Source organism: Tachypleus tridentatus, chromosome 1 (genome assembly GCF_004210375.1).
Source record: "Tachypleus tridentatus isolate NWPU-2018 chromosome 1, ASM421037v1, whole genome shotgun sequence".
Taxonomy (NCBI): domain Eukaryota; kingdom Metazoa; phylum Arthropoda; class Merostomata; order Xiphosura; family Limulidae; genus Tachypleus; species Tachypleus tridentatus.
In genome coordinates this window covers 9,793,805-9,813,145 of record NC_134825.1, presented here as the reverse complement: position 1 = coordinate 9,813,145, position 19,341 = coordinate 9,793,805, and the positions used below count along the sequence as shown (strand labels likewise).

At 33.7% G+C, this 19,341-nt stretch overlaps 1 protein-coding gene across 1 annotated transcript in view; it reads left to right on the top strand.

Moving 5' to 3' along the window:
• The first annotated feature begins 3,106 nt into the window (after positions 1–3,106).
• The window catches only part of LOC143224032 (sushi, von Willebrand factor type A, EGF and pentraxin domain-containing protein 1-like), a 102,828-nt gene continuing 86,593 nt past the window's right edge, over positions 3,107–19,341 (top strand). The window contains exons 1-2 of the mRNA XM_076452529.1: positions 3,107–3,287; positions 10,500–10,659. Coding sequence (XP_076308644.1) covers positions 10,529–10,659 — 131 coding nt within the window. The 5' untranslated portion in view covers positions 3,107–3,287; positions 10,500–10,528. The remainder of the gene's footprint in view (positions 3,288–10,499; positions 10,660–19,341) is intronic.

The following is a 19,341-nucleotide window of genomic DNA, read 5'->3' as shown; positions in this document are numbered from 1 at the left end:
TTAAAATTAATATGTGACGAGTAGATCACTAGGGCTAAATACTAGGTTAAAATTAATATGTGACGAGTAGATCACTAGGGCTAAATACTAGGTTAAAATTAATATGTGACGAGTAGATCACTTGGGCTAAATACTAGGTTAAAATTAATATGTGACGAGTAGATCACTAGGGCTAAATACTAGTTTAAAATTAATATGTGACTAGTAGAAAATACTAGGGCTAAATACCAGGTTAAAATTAATATGTGACGAGTAGATCACTAGGGCTAAATACCAGGTTAAAATTAATATGTGACGAGGTAGATCACTGGGACTAAATACTAGGTTAAAATTAATATGTGACGAGTAGATCACTAGGGCTAAATACTAGGTTAAAATTAATATGTGACGAGTAGATCACTATGGCTAAATACTAGTTTAAAATTAATATGTGACTGGTAGAAAATACTAGGGCTAAATACCAGGTTAAAATTAATATGTGACGAGTAGATCACTAGGGCTAAATACTAGGTTAAAATTAATATATGACGAGTAGATCACTAGGGCTAAATACTAGGTTAAAATTAATATGTGACGAGTAGATCACTGTATGGCTAAATACTAGTTTAAAATTAATATGTGACTAGTAGAAAATACTAGGGCTAAATACCAGGTTAAAATTAATGTGACGAGTAGATCACTAGGACTAAATACTAGGTTAAAATGAATATGTGACGAGTAGATCACTAGGGCTAAATACTAGGTTAAAATTAATATGTGACGAGTAGATCACTATGGCTAAATACTAGTTTAAAATTAATATGTGACTAGTAGAAAATACTAGGGGCTAAATACCAGGTTAAAATTAATATGTGACGAGTAGATCACTGGGGCTAAATACTAGGTTAAAATTAATATATGACGAGTAGATCACTAGGGCTAAATACTAGGTTAAAATTAATATGTGACGAGTAGATCACTATGGCTAAATACTAGTTTAAAATTAATATGTGACTAGTAGAAAATACTAGGGCTAAATACCAGGTTAAAATTAATGTGACAGGTAGATCACTAGGACTAAATACTAGGTTAAAATGAATATGTGACGAGTAGATCACTGGGGCTAAATACTAGGTTAAAATTAATATGTGACAGTAGATCACTATGGCTAAATACTAGTTTAAAATTAATATGTGACTAGTAGAAAATACTAGGGCTAAATACCAGGTTAAAATTAATATGTGACGAGTAGATCACAAGGACTAAATACTAGGTTAAAATTAATATGTGACGAGTAGATCACTAGGGCTAAATACTAGGTTAAAATTAATATGTGACGAGTATATCACTATGGATAAATACTAGTTTAAAATTAATATGTGACTAGTAGAAAATACTAGGGCTAAATACCAGGTTAAAATTAATATGTGACGAGTAGATGACTAGGGCTAAATACTAGTTTAAAGGTGGAACCTTTTGGAATGGATGGTTTACATATATGTGGAATAGGGTTTGACATGTTTTAAAAGGTTTTTAACTCATCTCTAAGGAAAGTTTTAAACTAGGACTATATAGTGGTGGGAACAAAATAAACTAAATGAAACAAAGCTAAGATTCAGAGGAACGTTTGGAGAATCAGTGTAAAAGTAGTTATAAGAATATGCTTAATGTTACTGTTGTGAAGTTAGAAGTATAAGAAATAAATAGATGACTTTGGAATAGAAATGTTTTATATATATTTGGAGTAACTGAAACGTGGTTAAGTGTAGGTGATTTTGATGACAGAAATTTCTTTGAGATACACAGTTATAGGTTGTTTAATTGGAACAGAATGGAAAGATAGGCTGTATATGTAAAGTGTGAGTTACATCCTGCTAAAGTTGAGGATATTAAGGGTAATAGCAAGAAGACTGAATTCATTTGGGTTTCTGTTAGTGTACATCAAGGGAAAAACTCTCAATAGGAATTTGTTACAGACCAGCAGATGAACCACCAGATAACTTATGAAATTAATGAGAAACTTTACAATGGTATTAAGATTTCAGTTGTTAATGAAATCATAATTATGAATGATTTTAATTTCAGACATTGATTGGGAAATAGAGTTAAACTATGAGGGAGAAAGGTATTTGTAAACTGTTCAAGATGGATTTTTTCACCAATTGGTCAAGGAACCTACTAGAAATAACTCAATTTTAGATTTATTGTTAACTTCAAATATAGGAATGGTTGAAAGGGTTCGTTTTTTTTTTAGCTAAGTACAAAGCTACACAATGGGTCAGCTGTGCTCTGTCCACCACGGTATCGAAACCCAGTTTCTAGCGTTGTATGCCATTGGAGAGCAGGTTGAAATGGTGGAAATTGGAGAACACCTAGGTTCAAGTGATTATTGATATGTTAAGGTTGATGTTTTGCTGCATGTGGAAATTAGGAATTTTTGTTTAAAATTTTGGAAAAAGCAAATTCTGAAAGGATGCAACAAGAATTATCTGTTGTGAATTGCTGAGTCTGAGTGTTATTAGAAGATTGATAGATATGTGAATGATAAGAACTGGCTTTTTATTATTTAATCACTTTAGTTTGACTTATAGGACAGGATTGACCCTTGTTGTCCCTAAACGTTATGTTATCAAACTGACACTCTTAAGTCCAGCGTCATCAAATGTTTCTCCTCGTTAAAAATATTTTTATTTATTGTGGCCAATTATAAGCAGTTATATACAACTTATGCAATGATAACATTTACAAGTTAAAAAACATTACATTTTCTTTCAGTATTTAAAAATCTTTGTTCCGTTTATTTTGTTCTAAGTGTTTGTATTCTTATCCTAGGGAACCGACTAAATCGTTTGACGTTTCGCCGGCAAGGCGCTCGAGGACGTATTACGATTTCAACTGCGAGGAAAGGTCACACCCGCAGCAGGATTCCAAGCCGACGTAGAGGAAAAGGAACTGCCAGTTTCTTTGCTCGTGCACGGGATCATTTCGGTAGCAACAACTCACGATTAGAGTTCAAAATGACCAACCAGCCTACGATAGGCCGAGCAGAACTTCAACCTCTGTACCTCACGTTTTCCCTTATAGAGAACGTACGTCAGAAAGATATACCATCAGACTTCCTCTAACAAGTCCATCGTCTTATCAGTCACACACCAGAGGAAAACACCGTAGAGGCAGTGTGGTAAATATTTCAACTCTACCAAGGACTTATCGGAACCGATACACCATTCAATCTCGTCCACAGAATTTGTTACAAGTGCAGATAAAGGAAGCCAGGAACGTCAACCCACAGAGTTTCTACTACAGAAGTAAGAACTGAATATCAGCAGCAAAGCGATGGTCGCCCGATCTGGTTTAACTCAACAGTCAGTCTGTATATACCACACTTATCATTAGCTTTTCAATATCATAAAGTAATTTGAAATGATTGCTAAGGTTTGAAAATGAACGCAGACTTTGTATGAAGGGACATCTGTTAACACTAAAACAGGCATGAATGAAACAAGATCACCTTTTAACTCACATGAACCCGCTATCCATCTATCAGTTTGTGCGTGGCAGCCTTGATCGTCTTATTTACCAACTGTTTCTTTACTCTAAACGGAGCAGGTTAAATTATCGGGTTATCTCTGAGTTTTCTTATCAGTATCTTTGCTCTTGTGTTACACAGTACAATATTGTATTTCCATATCAGACTACTGTAGTTATTTGGATATTATTTACATTCCAATATATCTACTTATTCTGTTTTATTTAGTTAACTTCCAACAATTCTGCTTATTCTCATATCTATCTGTATTTTATTTATCTGTCCTCCTGTACGTCTCCTTACTCCTATATCTATCTGTAATTTATTTATCTATCCTCCTATACGTCTCCTTACTCTATATCTATCTGTATTTTATTTATCTGTTCTCCTGTACGTCTCCTTACTCCTATATCTATCTGTAATTTATTTATCTATCCTCCTATACGTCTCCTTACTCCTATATCTATCTGTATTTTATTTATCTGTCCTCCTGCGCGCCTCCTTACTCCTATATCTATCTCTGTTTGAACTGCTTAACTTGTCATGCATATCCTTAATTTCTTTGTAGTCTGACAGAGAGGTAAAATCCTGGGTTCTATTTTTTGTAATGGATACGATAGATAGTACCGTGTGGCTTTGCTCTGGAAACAAACTTATTTTCATCAATATTTTATCTATCTTTCTGTATATCTCTATATTTTTTACATCTGTCTACAGCTTTTATTTATATTTACTTGTTTATCTATCAAAATAGCTGCTATCTGTGAATCTGCTTAACATACTTATGATTATCTTTATCTGATTATCTGTATGTTATTCTGTATATAGATTCGTCTTTTTATTCATGCGTCTCTCTGTTCGGTTTCGTTTCAATCTCGCTTGATCTGCTGGGCCATCTGTTAGCTGTATATTCATCTTCGTAGCGTTGCGAGAAACCTAACATCACACATTTTAAATAAATCATTAGGAACTCTGACATTATCTACAGAAAAAAACAAAGTTATGCATGAAGAGCAGAACTCTTTATAACGTAAAGGACACCGATGTTTATAAACGAATTACATAATTTGAGAATTGAATACGCCCCAAGATTCTTAGTAGGTTAAACTTTGTTTTGTTCAAACAATAATTTATGTGAAGCTATATGTTTCTTCCAACATTAAATATCTAATCTATCTGTTCTTATCTTTCTTCATCAATGCCAGTTTTTCTTGGGTTACTTCAAGAAAGCTTGGAAACATATCAGAGATGTTAGTGTAAATCTATCCATCTAAAAAGCAGATAATTAATTCATCTGGAAAATGCGGACTATTAGTTTACGAGGTTTAGCTTTACATTTCCTTATGAAGGACTTGTACACCTAAAAACTAAAGTAGATCGACTTACTTGGAAACCTAATCGATTAAACATTGCTTTATTTAATAAATTAAATGGAATTTGTGTTAGTGGTATCTTTGAAGTCAAATTATTTCTTGTGCACTATTTCTTATGATTATACCATCTACGTAAATCATTATGGTATGCTTATACAGTCCATGTGCACCATTCTGGTGTGGTTATACAATCCACGTGCACCATTCTGGTATGCTTATACAGTCCATGTGCACCATTATGGTAAGGTTATACAATCCACGTGCTTCATTCTGGTATGGTATTTCAGACTATTTAACACTTTAGTAAAGCCTATGGTTTCCCATCCTTATACAGTCCATGTGCATCATTCTGGTGTGGTTATACAATCCACGTGCACCATTCTGGTATGGTATTTCAGACTATTTAACACTGTAGTAAAGCCTATGGTTTCCCATCCTTATACAGTCCATGTGCACCATTCTGGTGTGGTTATACAATCCACGTGCACTATTCTGGTATGGTATTTCAAACTATTTAACACTGTAGTAAAGCCTACGGTTTCCCATCCTTATACAGTCCATGTGCACCATTCTGGTGTGGTTATACAATCCACGTGCACTATTCTGGTATGGTATTTCAGACTATTTAACACTGTAGTAAAGCCTACGGTTTCCCATCCTTCTAAGGCTTAAATGCTTTTTAGAAATCAAAACTTTTTGGTAAGTCTTCTCATTTATAAAGCCTGAAAAACCTGTTTTTAATTATTTAAAGTTGTCTCTTCTGAAGTTTCGCATTCTTACAAACCTGAGAAACTTGGCTCCTATAAGTCAAAACTGTAACTTCTGAACTGTAACTTCTATGAAGTAACTTTGAAGTTTTCTTGCTTGTAAACCTGAGAAACCTCATTCCTATAAGTCGAAACTGTCAGTTTGGATGTTTTCCTTATTACAAGACTAATGAACCTGTTTAGTATATTTTAAAACTGTCAAGCCTAAATGTTTCTATTATTATAAATCCGAGAAACCTGTTTCTTATAAATTAAAGCAGGTAAGGCTGAAGTTTCCATTTCTATAAGCCTCTGAAACCCCTCTTTCCTAGAATTTGAAACTGACCATATTGAGAGATCTTAAATTCATTATTAAAATGTAAGCTCTTTGTTACCTCTTTCTTTGTGAACCTGACGATGACCGAAGAAGGTCGAAACGTTGTTCGCTCTTCTATGTAAAATATTTTCTTAACCCAAACGAGCCGTTTTTGCATATAAAAATGTAAGTTGTTTTATTAGCACAAGTCTAAACGATGGTCAATCTGCGATCCGTACGCCGCGAGGTATTAAATCCTGGATTTTAGCGTTGTAAGTTCACATATTTGCCACTGAGCAACCGGGTGACTACATTGTAAGTTATACTTAAAGTAATCTTAAGTATCGAAGAATTCCGTAGTCTCTGAATAGTTCTTGGACAAACGTCAGATTCACACTAAAAATAGAATAATTATATTCACTTTGATGACAGTACATCTAGATTCACACTGAAGATGGTATAGTTATTATATTATCTTCACAATAGACTATAGCATTTTTAGGTTGAGAGTGTTGTAGTAACCTTAGATTTAGAACGATGTCACTAACCTTAGATTTAGAACGATTTCAGTAACCTTAGATTTAGAATGACGTCAGTAACCTTAGGCTTAGAACGATGTCAATAGCCTTAGATTTAGAACGATGTCACTAACCTTAGATTTAGAATGACGTCAGTAACCTTAGGCTTAGAACGATGTCACTAACCTTAGATTTAGAACGATTTCACTAACCTTAGATTTAGAATGACGTCAGTAACCTTAGGCTTAGAACGATGTCAATAGCCTGAGATAGAACGATGTCACTAACCTTAGATTTAGAATGACGTCAGTAACCTTAGGCTTAGAACGATGTCAACAGCCTTAGATTTAGAACGATGTTAGTAACCTTAGATTTAGAGTGACCGCATTATTCTTATATTCAGAATGATGAAAGTATCCTTACATTCGGAATAAAGATGAAGATTTTTATGTAGTACTCTCAGATTCAGAATGGAGCTAGGATGTTTAGTTTCGGAGTTATTAGTTTCTGTATATTCATTTAGCTCTTGTATAAACTCTTTCTTCATATTTGGTACAGGCCAAATACCAGGGAATTATACGTCTGGTTTACAGCGAATTCTCGACCAATTGCAGTTTAATTCTGCTTCTTCGAATATATTTACAGCTAAAGAAATGTTTTACAATTATTTTCAGATAAGGATTTCTATATCCAGATGTGCATCCAAAGGACATTACATTTGAAAATATAAAGCATTTGTTGTTCTTTGTTGGTTTAGCGTTCGAAATAGGAATGTCCTCTGGAAGTACATTCCACGTTAGCATGAAACAAGGTTAATATTTGTAAAATGAAAATTATGGTTACGAAAAATCTTGGAAACACCAGTGCAATGATCTGAACATGATCTGAGAAACATAAAACTCAGGAGATCAGAGTCTCGACTTTAAATCAACAGCTAACTTTATAAGAAAGATGGTTGAAGAAGGAAAAAAATCACAGGAGAGTCTTGATCACATATTAAATTACTCGATACGTTTTAAATTTATTTTTCGCCTTCAATCTCCTTAAACGTGGTCACGTGGTTAAAGCACTCAACTCGTAATCTGAGGGTCGCGAGTTCGAAACCCCGTTCAACTAAACATACTTGAGGGAAGACAGCTAGTCATCACCACCCACCGCCAATTCTTGGGCTACGCTTTTACCAACGAATAGTAGGATTTACCGTTACATTACAACGCCCCAATCGCTAAAATGGCAAACATGTATAGCGCAGATAGCCCTCGTATAGCTCCGCGCGAAATTCAAAAACAAACAAACATCCTTAAACATTGATTTGATCCAGTATTTAATGGATAGTCTGAAAAGCTTTTCAGAATATGAGGTTTTAATTAACCTTGATTCTGCGTAAGAGCATATTTCCATGGAAATTTCGCTGTCTGTGAAAAGTATTTAATTTCGTTCATTCTTCTCATGAAGTGTGGTCAACCCTATATTCCTTCTGGACCATGATTATCGTTAACAGTTGCTTTATGGTTTCTTTAAATTATTTTGCTTTAAGTGGTAATTAATTAGAGAAGCAGTGTTTTGTGTTGTTGTCTTTTGTTTGCTTGTAACTATATCCATTTAGGGGAAGTATCTTTTATCTATGTTCGGAACTGTATTAATTTGTTGAAGATAAATTGTGATTGTGTGTGTGTATTAACTGAATGGAACCTCTTCTTGGCTACTGAAAGAAGGAATTCCAACTTTAGCCTTTCATTATGAACTGTTTACGATGCACGTTTATAGAGTATGTTAACTTTTCAAACTTGAAGATTGATTGAGACCTCATTTTAAAGCTGGGGAGCACATTAACTACTCATTTTATAGATTCTATATGAGAGCTGGGGAGTATGTTGCTCCCTCACCTTTTAGATTGACTAAATCCTTATTTGAGAGTTGGAGAGAATTTTGACTTCTCTCCTTGACTGAGATATTATTTGGGTGTTGGAAGTTTGTTGTCTTCTCACCTGATTTTGATTGGAACTGAACGTCACTTTGGGTTGTCCTATTTGAAACGTTTTCTAGCTTTACAACATTATCATTATTTATTAATAGGTTACTTAAGGATGACGTCACTTAATTCTTATGGAGAAAAAAAAAACTGAAACTTTACTATACAAACTTTAGGTTATAATTACCCCACTCTCTTACTAGTGAGTTGAATCATTTCTTGTTCATTCGTTGGTCATATTATAGAGCGTTATAAAAAAAATAACTTCAACGTATCCTCAGGAAATTAATTAATTATGTTGAAGCTATAATTAAAAAGACTTTTATTTATCCTGTACTCCTTTCACGTTAAAAGGGAATTTTTTTTTGTGACAAGTTCCGCTATATTAACACCTACAATCGTAATTCGAAAGGTTCGAAATCTAAATTGTGTAATTTATTATGTATATGTTCTCCAGATGCGGGTATTCTGTATTAATGAATTAACTTCCGCACGTGGTGTGAGATCAGTGGCTGATATCCACATTTTAATCTTTATGTGCCCTCCACGCTAATTTTCTAAATATCGTTTACCAACTTATTAATGCATCAAAATTTACGTTTAGGACTATTAGGCTTTGATAGATAGTTTCTAAGAAAAATAATGGGTTATTGTTTTTACTTTAGTCAAGAGTGGCAAATAATAATTCAGAATCAAAAGAGACTTTTGTAAAATGATTTATTTATTCTAGCTGAGAGAGGTACATGTAGTTTCTGGATTATACATTGGACATCATTGTACTTAAACGATGTGATAAAGTAGTCTCTAAAGAGTTTTGTTCTACATTCAGTGTGAGGCGCTTAGCTCTGGCTCAATGTGTAGTACCAGTTGTAAATATTTTATTTGTTAATAATAAAGAGTTCTTTCAAATTTCATGATGATTTTGATGTCTCAGTTCTTTGTTATTGTGTTATTATTGTTTTGTTTTTGAGGGGGTGATATTATTAAGATCTCATCACCACCTATTTGTTTGTTTTTGAACAAACAAAACAAGTGTTGTAAACTTTTGTAAATATCGTGTTGAAAACAATACATCTTTGTTTGTTCGTCTCTATATACAGCTTTTCTCACCATTTGTGTCATTACGCTTCTTGTATGAATACAATAAAATTTTAAAACCTGACAGTTTTTTGCTGTCGCTATGAATATTTCTTCCTCTTTTCTTAAACTTGTGATTAGTTTCGAAAGTTAGTGAACTTGTATTTTAATCTATTAGTTCAAAATAAATTGTGTTAGAATCAATTTTGAAATACTAACATTTAAATTTAACTATATTTCATTGTCCCAACACAAGTTAAATATCTCCTGTCTCAACACTTGTTAAGCAGGGGATGTCCTGCTTCTATAGGGATATTCTACCTCAACGAAAGTTAAACTGGAGATGTCTTGTGTCGACTCAAGTTGAACAAGAGATGTCTTGTTTCCATTAAGATTAGGCTAAAGATGCTCTGTCTTGATACAGGTTAAACTGTAGATGTTTCGACACAAGTTAGGCTAGAAATGTTGCGTAACCACAAGGTTACGTTAGAGATATACTCTCTTGATACAGTCTTGCTTCTATATAAGTTTCACTAGAAATGTCCTGCCACGTATAGGTTAATCTAAAAATGTTCTGTTACAAATAGTTTAAGATAAAATTATTATTCCAAATCAGATAAAAATTACTGTTCCAAATCAGGTTAAGCTAGAGATATCTTGTTTCGACACGAATTAGGCTAAAGATGTCCTACCTCATACAGGTTAAGTTATAGATGTTCTACCTTAGCATGTGTTAAGTTAGAAGTGTTTTGCTTCGACACGAATTAGACTAAAGATGTTTTCCCTTAAGTTGATGTTAAGTTATAGATCTTCTACTTTAGCATGTGTTAAGTTAGAGGTGTTTTGCTTCGACACGAATTAGACAAAAGATGTTTTCTCTCATACAGATTAAGTTATAAATGTTCTACCTTAGCATGTGTTAAGTTAGAAGTGTTTTGTTTTAATGTAAGTTATACTAAAGATTCCCTTTTCTAATTAATTTATTATAGCAGATACTCAGCTACCAATTAGAGGATCTATGAGAATCGGCACAACTAACAATCCTGTCTCAAGGACGTGCATCAGGTGTCCACGTGATCAAAAAATAATTGTGGATCGTGGTCAGACCTGTGCTGTCACCTATTTGCCTCCTGTCAGGACATGTTCTCGGTAAGGTTCAGAAAAATTTGATGAAACGTAATATCAACAACTTGATGAAAAGTACTGTCTAGATCTTGACAAAATGTAGTATCTAGAACTTGATGAAATGTTGTATTAACAACTAGTTGAAATGTAGTAACAATAACTTGATGAAATGTAGTATTAACAACTTGATGTAATGTAGTATAAACAACTTGATGTAATGTAGTATTAACAACTTGATGAAATGTAGTATTAACAACTTGATGTAATGTAGTATAAACAACTTGATGTAATGTAGTATTAACAACTTGATGTAATGTAGTATTAACAACTTGATGTAATGTAGTATTAACAACTTGATGAAATGTAGTATTAACAACTTGATGAAATGTAGTATTAACAACTTGATGAAATGTAGTATTAACAACTTGATGTAATGTAGTATTAACAACTTGATGTAATGTAGTATAAACAACTTGATGAAATGTAGTATTAACAACTTGATGTAATGTAGTATTAACAACTTGATGAAATGTAGTATTAACAACTTGATGTAATGTAGTATTAACAACTTGATGAAATGTAGTATTAACAACTTGATGTAATGTAGTATTAACAACTTGATGAAATGTAGTATTAAAAACTTGATGAAATGTAGTATTAACAACTTGATGTAATGTAGTATCAACAACTTGATGAAATGTAGTATCAACAACTTGATGAAATGTAGTATTAACAACTTGATGTAATGTAGTATTAACAACTTGATGAAATGTAGTATTAACAACTTGATGAAATGTAGTATTAACAACTTGATGAAATGTAGTATTAACAACTTGATGTAATGTAGTATTAACAACTTGATGTAATGTAGTATTAACAACTTGATGAAATGTAGTATTAACAACTTGATGAAATGTAATATTAACAACTTGATGAAATGTAGTATTAACAACTTGATGTAATGTAGTATTAACAACTTGATGAAATGTAGTATTAACAACTTGATGTAATGTAGTATTAACAACTTGATGAAATGTAGTATTAACAACTTGATGTAATGTAGTATTAACAACTTGATGTAATGTAGTATTAACAACTTGATGTAATGTAGTATTAACAACTTGATGAAATGTAGTATTAACAACTTGATGTAATGTAGTATTAACAACTTGATGTAATGTAGTATTAACAACTTGATGTAATGTAGTATTAACAACTTGATGAAATGTATTAACAACTTGATGTAATGTAGAATTAACAACTTGATGTAATGTAGTATTAAAAACTTGGTGAAATGTAGTATTAACAACTTGATGTAATGTAGTATTAACAACTTGATGTAATGTAGTATAAACAACTTGATGTAATGTAGTATTAACAACTTGATGAAATGTAGTATTAACAACTTGATGTAATGTAGTATTAACAACTTGATGTAATGTAGTATTAACAACTTGATGAAATGTAGTATTAACAACTTGATGTAATGTAGTATTAACAACTTGATGAAATGTAGTATTAACAACTTGATGTAATGTAGTATTAACAACTTGATGAAATGTAGTATTAACAACTTGATGAAACTTAACATTTACACGAAACATGCTACATATTGCTTCACAAAACACAACTTAACGTATTGCTTACATCCTGAAACGTGTTGTATATATATTCTAGAAAAAAACGTCTACACTATGCTTTCATATTATCTGGAAATCAGTTTAACGTTGTGTTTAACTGTTAAGTTCATATGATGTTGAACACGAGCTTAATATTACATGTTCAACTTATTATGTTTAATTATGTACTAAACACTAGCTCTCATACATTCAACTTATTTTTTGATGTATTATTTAATCACACTAAAAATTTCAAACTTTTTCCTCCCATGCTGTCGTCCCAACAGTATTTAAACCAAGCAGAACTTTCCCCGCCAAAATATTTCTTGTCATTAAAAAGAGTTTAGTTTTTTCTGTAACTTCTGAAAGCGCTACCTACGGGTGAAACTTAGGATAAGTTATCCACTTCTGTTATGGTATAAATCCCAATCAAATACAACCAACTAGTAAAAAAAAAAGTTATAGTTTAGTGTCAGGATGACAAAACCTGAAGGGGATGGGATGGTTTACATTTAACTTAGAGGGGTGCTATGGTTTGGTTCTTGTTAAGTTCCACAACTGATTAACTGTGCTCTGTCCACAGTAGGTAAGACTTCTGAGGTGACCGCGATTTTACAAAGATATATACGTATGTTTTTATAATTTATGTCACAAATTGTAAATGTATTCACAGAAGGTAATTGTGAATTTTGGACAAGCAATTAAATAAAACTATTAATTCTAAAGGTGTGGCGATAATATACGAGTGAAGCCGTGATACGATGTATCGATACAGCGTCCGAAACGATTCATGGATCTTTGCGTAACTTGGCAAACTTTCAGTAAACGTTCCATGTGTTTGTATAAAAAAAATCAAGTTTTCTAATAAACTCTTTTTGCTACGTATTAAATAAAGAAAGATTACTATTGAATACTGCATGTTGTCTTAATTTCTTTTATCAGTAACGTTACATGTAAAATAATAACAACATAAATATTAACTCTTTTATTTTACCTCTCTTGCCATTTAGTTGACCAAACACGAGAATTTGAAAATAACACTCTAAAGTTTGAAGTTTTATATAAGACAATGTTAGCAATGTAGATAATAAACTAAAGACCAAACTGTCCTCCAATAGCACAGCAGTATGTCTGCAGAATCACACTGCTAAAGACAGGGTTTCGATACCCGTGGTGTGCAAAGCACATGTAGGCCATTGTTTATCTTTGTGAGTAATTCTAAACAAAAAAGACTATCAACATTTGTATCTAGATACGTCTCCTCTCACTACTATGATGACAATCGAACCACTAATTATTTCCCAACATTTACGTTCTGCATCCCCTATTAAAACTCGTTAGTTTTATTGGTATAGTTAAATAGTTTTATAGTTATTTCACATGATAACAAAGCGATAGAAAGGGTGAAACCAACCTTTTAACCGCTTCCGCAAAAGCCTGAGCAGTAAAGTACTTTGTTCAATCTCAAAACAGATATTTGTTTCTTAATTGTCTCCTTACGATCAGTCTGTTAACAGTTTTACTAAATCCAAAAATTGTGGGTCCATTCTCAAATGTCTTTCCACCAGATTGATCAGATAAGGATTATGTTTAGCTTAAAGAAGCATCTTCTATTTGTTTGCTTTTTTAATTTCGCGCAAAACTACTCGAGGGCTATGTGCGCTAGTTGTCCTTAATTTTTAAATAATAGAAAGGCATCTAGTCAACACCACCCACGACCAACAACTGGACTACTTTTTATTACCAAACAGTGGGATTGGCCGTAACGTTATAACCCCATCCACAGCTGAACGGGTGAGCATGTCCGGTGACAGATTCGAACCCGCGATTTACAAATTATGGCTTGGCCACTATCCCACCAAACTAGTCAAGAAAGAAATTCGATTATACCAAGATAAAGTGGACTCTACTTTAAATAACTGTTCATCAGATGAGTCACTGTTGAATCGCCCTCAACTAGAAGACACATAAGTCCATTTGTTGTCCTGTTTTAGACTAGATAGGTCACTAAAGGATTGAACTATCCCTGAAAACGCAACCCCCCCCCCCCCGTTTTAACCAATTTCCCTAATGATTTTGTTTGTTTGGGAATTTCGCACAAAGCTACTCTGAGGGCTATCTGTGCTAGCCGTCCCTAACTTAGCAATGTAAGACTAGAGGGAAGGCAGCTGGTCATCACCACCCACCGCCAACTCTTGGGCTACTCTTTACCAACGAATAGTGGGATTGACCGTCACATTATACACCCCACGACTGGGAGGCGAGTGCATGCACGCTTGCCATGCCGGCCTTTGGTTGTTTACGCGACGCAGCGCGAACCCGCGACCCTCGGATTACGAGTCGCACGCCTTACGCGCTAGGCCATGCCGGGCCTGCCTACTAATGAAATTCGTTTAATTTGAAGATAAAGATTTGTCTGTTTTGAATTTCTTGGGGTGCTCTTTTAACCAACGAATAGTTGGATTAACCGTAACATTATAACGCCCCCGCGGGTGAAAGAGCAAGAATGTTTGGTGTGACGGGGATTCGAACCCGCTACCCTCAGATTATGAGTCGAGTGTCTTAACCATCTGGCTGTGCCGGGCCTAAAGAGAAAGGAGTTCATGTCTTTACCTTTAACTTCTATTCAGAAGTTAACAGACCTATTCGACTGTTAGTGTTACAGCGTATAACGTCAAGTATGACGCTGTTCACCCGACACTTAAACCTGTTTGGATAATTTATCTGTCATATTTATTTTCTCTACTTCCACTTCCAGTGTCCTTTCTTTAACATTTTTGTACATCGATTGCTTGATGATGCTAGGCTAACACTGGCGAAACGTGATGCTATATCAACTTTATCTTTATTAACTAGTATTGATTTAAATGCATATCCTTAGAAGAGATTCTGTTTTAGTAAAGATAAACTCACGACGAATGTGGCTTAAAATAACTTTCAATGGAAGAACAATATGAACCTGAAACAGTGGGTGATTTGTTCCACGTTTTATTTGAAACAGAATTGAATATTGGTTCATTAACTCTATTAATAATATTAACATAAATGCGTTGATGCTTTTGGTAATTTTCACCCGTCCTTTATTTTTGGCTTCTGTACTGTGTTCTCAAATTACACAGTTATTACAATACTCTGTCAAGAGAAATACAAAGTCTAACAGTACTCTGTCAGGAGAAATGTAAAGTCTAACAGTGTCTCCGTCAGGGAGAAATGTAAAATCTAACAGTACCTGCCAGTAGAAATGTAAAGTCTAACAGTGCTCTGTCAGGAGAAATGTAAAGTCTAACAGTACCTTCCAGAGAAATGTAAAGTCTAACAGTACTCTGTCAGGAGAAATACAAAGTGTAACAGTACTCTGTCAGGAGAAATACAAAGTCTAACAGTATTCTGTCAGGAGAAATGTAAAGTCTAACAGTACTCTGTCAGGAGAAATACAAAGTCTAACAGTACTCTGTCAGGAGAAATACAAAGTCTAACAGTACTCTGTCAGGAGAAATACAAAGTCTAACAGTGCTCTGTCAGAAGAAATGTAAAGTCTAACAGTACTCTGTCAGGAGAAATACAAAGTCTAACAGTACTCTGTCAGGAGAAATACAAAGTCTAACAGTGCTCTGTCAGAAGAAATGTAAAGTCTAACAGTACTCTGTCAGGAGAAATACAAAGTTTAACAGTACCTGTCAGGAGAAATACAAAGTCTAACAGTACTCTGTCAGGAGAAATGTAAAGTCTAACAGTACTCTATCGGAAGAAATGTAAAGTCTAACAGTACTCTATCGGAAGAAACACAAAGTGTAACTGTACTCTACCAGTTTGTAGAGTAACCTGTAACCTGTCAGGAGAAATATAAAGTCTAACTTTATCAAGAGAAACACAAAGTCTAACTGTACTATAGCAACGTAAAATTCGTGTTGTCTTTGTCTCTGTCGGAAATACGCGTGGCTGGCAAGGAGAAATTAAAATTTACTTTCTGTAAGGGTAGTGAGGGATAATTTACAAAGGTCAGGATATTTACAGGGTCTTCAGTTTTGACTCTTCACTCTTGTTATGTGGAAACATAAATTTATACGCTGTTGGTGAGTGAAGGTAACCATTTTGTAACTGTGGTCAGTCATTTTTTTGTTTTAGGTTTTGTATGGTAAATGAAAGCTCTGCAGTTCTCATATTACACATGTGCATTTTGATTGGTTTTCATGTTTCTTGCTCTTGCAGACTGTTAAGGCCTCCGGGTTCAGTAGAGATTGCCGTAACTCTAGGTCCAAGGCCTGGCACTAAGGTTCCGAAGGTGAATATTTCATACAACTCCACATTAAAAAAGCTGGAATCAAACTCCAAACCTGCCAGTTCCGGCTTCATGTAAAGGTGAGATTTAACTTATAATTCCAACCCCATAGATTCGGATTAAATTAAAACCGAGTTTTAGCTTCTACTTTAAACAGTCCAATTCTGAGTTCGAATTAAAGATAAGTCTTAGCTTATACTTCAAACTTGTCTGAACCTAATTCAAGTAAAAAAAATCAGCCTTAGCTTATAATGATATTTATAAGTTCTCGTTTCAAATGTAAGTTGAACCTTAGCTTATAAACAAACCTATCAGTTCCAGTTTCAAATGTTAGCTGAACCTTAGCTTACCAGTTCAACTTCACACACAAAGTTTCAAATGTAAGCTACCAGTTCCAAGTTCCAGTTTCAAATGTAAGCTGAACCTTAGCTTATATATAACAAACCTATCAGTTCCAGTTTCAAATGTAAGCTGAACCTTAGCATACAAAACCTAAGTTCCTCAAATGTAAGCTGAACCTTAACTTATACACAAACCTATCAGTTCCAGTTTCAAATGTAAGCTGAACCTTAGCTTATAAACAAACCTATCAGTTCCAGTTTCAAAAGTAAGCTGAACCTTAGCTTATAAACAAACCTATCAGTTCCAGTTTAAAATGTAAGCTGAACCTTAGCTTATACACAAACCTACCAGTTCAACTTCAAATGTAATTTTAACCTTAGCTTATACACAAACCTATCAGTTCCAGTTTCAAATGTAAGCTGAACCTTAGCTTATACACAAACCTATCAGTTCCAGTTTCAAATGTAAGCTGAACCTTAGCTTATAAACAAACCTATCAGTTCCAGTTTCAAAAGTAAGCTGAACCTTAGCTTATAAACAAACCTATCAGTTCCAGTTTCAAAAGTAAGCTGAACCTTAGCTTATACACAAACCTATCAGTTCCAGTTTCAAATGTAAGCTGAACCTTAGCTTATACACAAACCTACCAGTTCAACTTCAAATGTAATTTTAACCTTAGCTTATACAAACCTATCAGTTCCAGTTTCAAATGTAAGCTGAACCTTAGCTTATAAACAAACCTATCAGTTCCAGTTTCAAGTAAGCTGAACCTTAGCTTATACACAAACCTATCAGTTCCAGTTTCTTCAATGTAAGCTGAACCTTAGCTTATACACAAACCTATCAGTTCCAGTTTTAAAGTAAATGTAAGCTGAACCTTAGCTTATAAACAAACCTATCAGTTCCAGTTTCAAAGTAAGCTGAACCTTGGCTTATACACAAACCTATCAGTTCCAGTTTCAAATGTAAATGCTGAACCTTAGATTATTCTTACTGGCAGTCCCGACCTCAAGTTCATTTAATCCTTAACCTAACCAGTTGTTTCCTTGATTTTCTTTGTAGTGTTTTCAACAAGTCGAATTGCGATTTATGAACCGAACAGCCGTGGGGGCATTATAATGTTACGGTCAATCCCACTATTCGTTGGTAAAGGAGTAGCTCAAAAGTTGGCAGTGGGTGGTGACAACTAGCTGCCTTACTTCTAGCCTTACACTGCTAAGTGGAGACGGCTAGCGCAGACAGTCCTCGTTGTAGCTTTGTGCGAAATTCAAACCAAACCAAATCTCTTACAAACTATGATTGGCGGAACAAACTCTAGGTGTCATTATTACATACCATTCCATTTACTCTCCCAAATCATGGTTGGGACGACAATTCCAGACATTATTATTACGTTAATATAAGCTGTCCTCTCTTACAAATTGTGACTGGCTGAGACGAACTCTTAAGCGTCATTATTATAACTTCAATCCATTTTCTATTTCAATTCATGACGAATAAAATATAGTAAATAACGTGACAGTTAACTGAAAATGCTAAAATGTTGTGGTATTCGAAACACTCACAACTTAGTGGTTGTTGTTGCTGTTTCTATACATGAATAATTTTACTTCTTAGTTTATTGAACGAAAATAATAGTGAACTGTTGAATTATATTTATTATTGTCGTATGTAATTTTATTAATGGTTTAAAACTGATTAATTAATTAATATCTTTTTTAAATATAATGCAACATCATATTATAATAACATAAATATCTTTAATTGTACAATTTTATGCAATATGTTTATAATATTGATTATCTTATGGTATATAGTTCTAAAATGTCCGCTTCTGAAAGCTCCGGACCATGGATATGTAAGTTGTTCTAATGGCACAACATGGGGAAGCATCTGTAGGTTCACTTGTGCAGTGACCACAAGCTTGTAGGAAAAAGAAGTCATCACATGTGAAGGTGACCAAAGCAGTGTTCAATGGACTGATCAGTCACCAACGTGTCAAGGTAATTAATTAAGAAATTTCTCCTTGTTAATTGCTTTCGTGTAAACCTGTAACATAATCATAAATGTAATACCCTAATGGCTTCAACATTCCTGTATTTCACTAATAAGTATAGTAATGTAATGGCTAAATCATTCCTGTATTTTATTACTAAATATAATAATGTAATGGCTAAATCATTCCTGTATTTCACTACTAAGTATAGTAATGTAATGGCTTAATCATTCCTGTATTCTATTACTAAATATAATAATGTAATGGCTAAATCATTCCTGTATTTTATTACTAAATATAATAATGTAATGGCTAAATCATTCCTGTATTTCACTACTAGTATAGTAATGTAATGGCTTAATCATTCCTGTATTCTATTACTAAATATAATAATGTAATGGCTAAATCATTCCTGTATTTTTGTTACTTCTAAATATAATAATGTAATGGCTAAATCATTCCTGTATTTT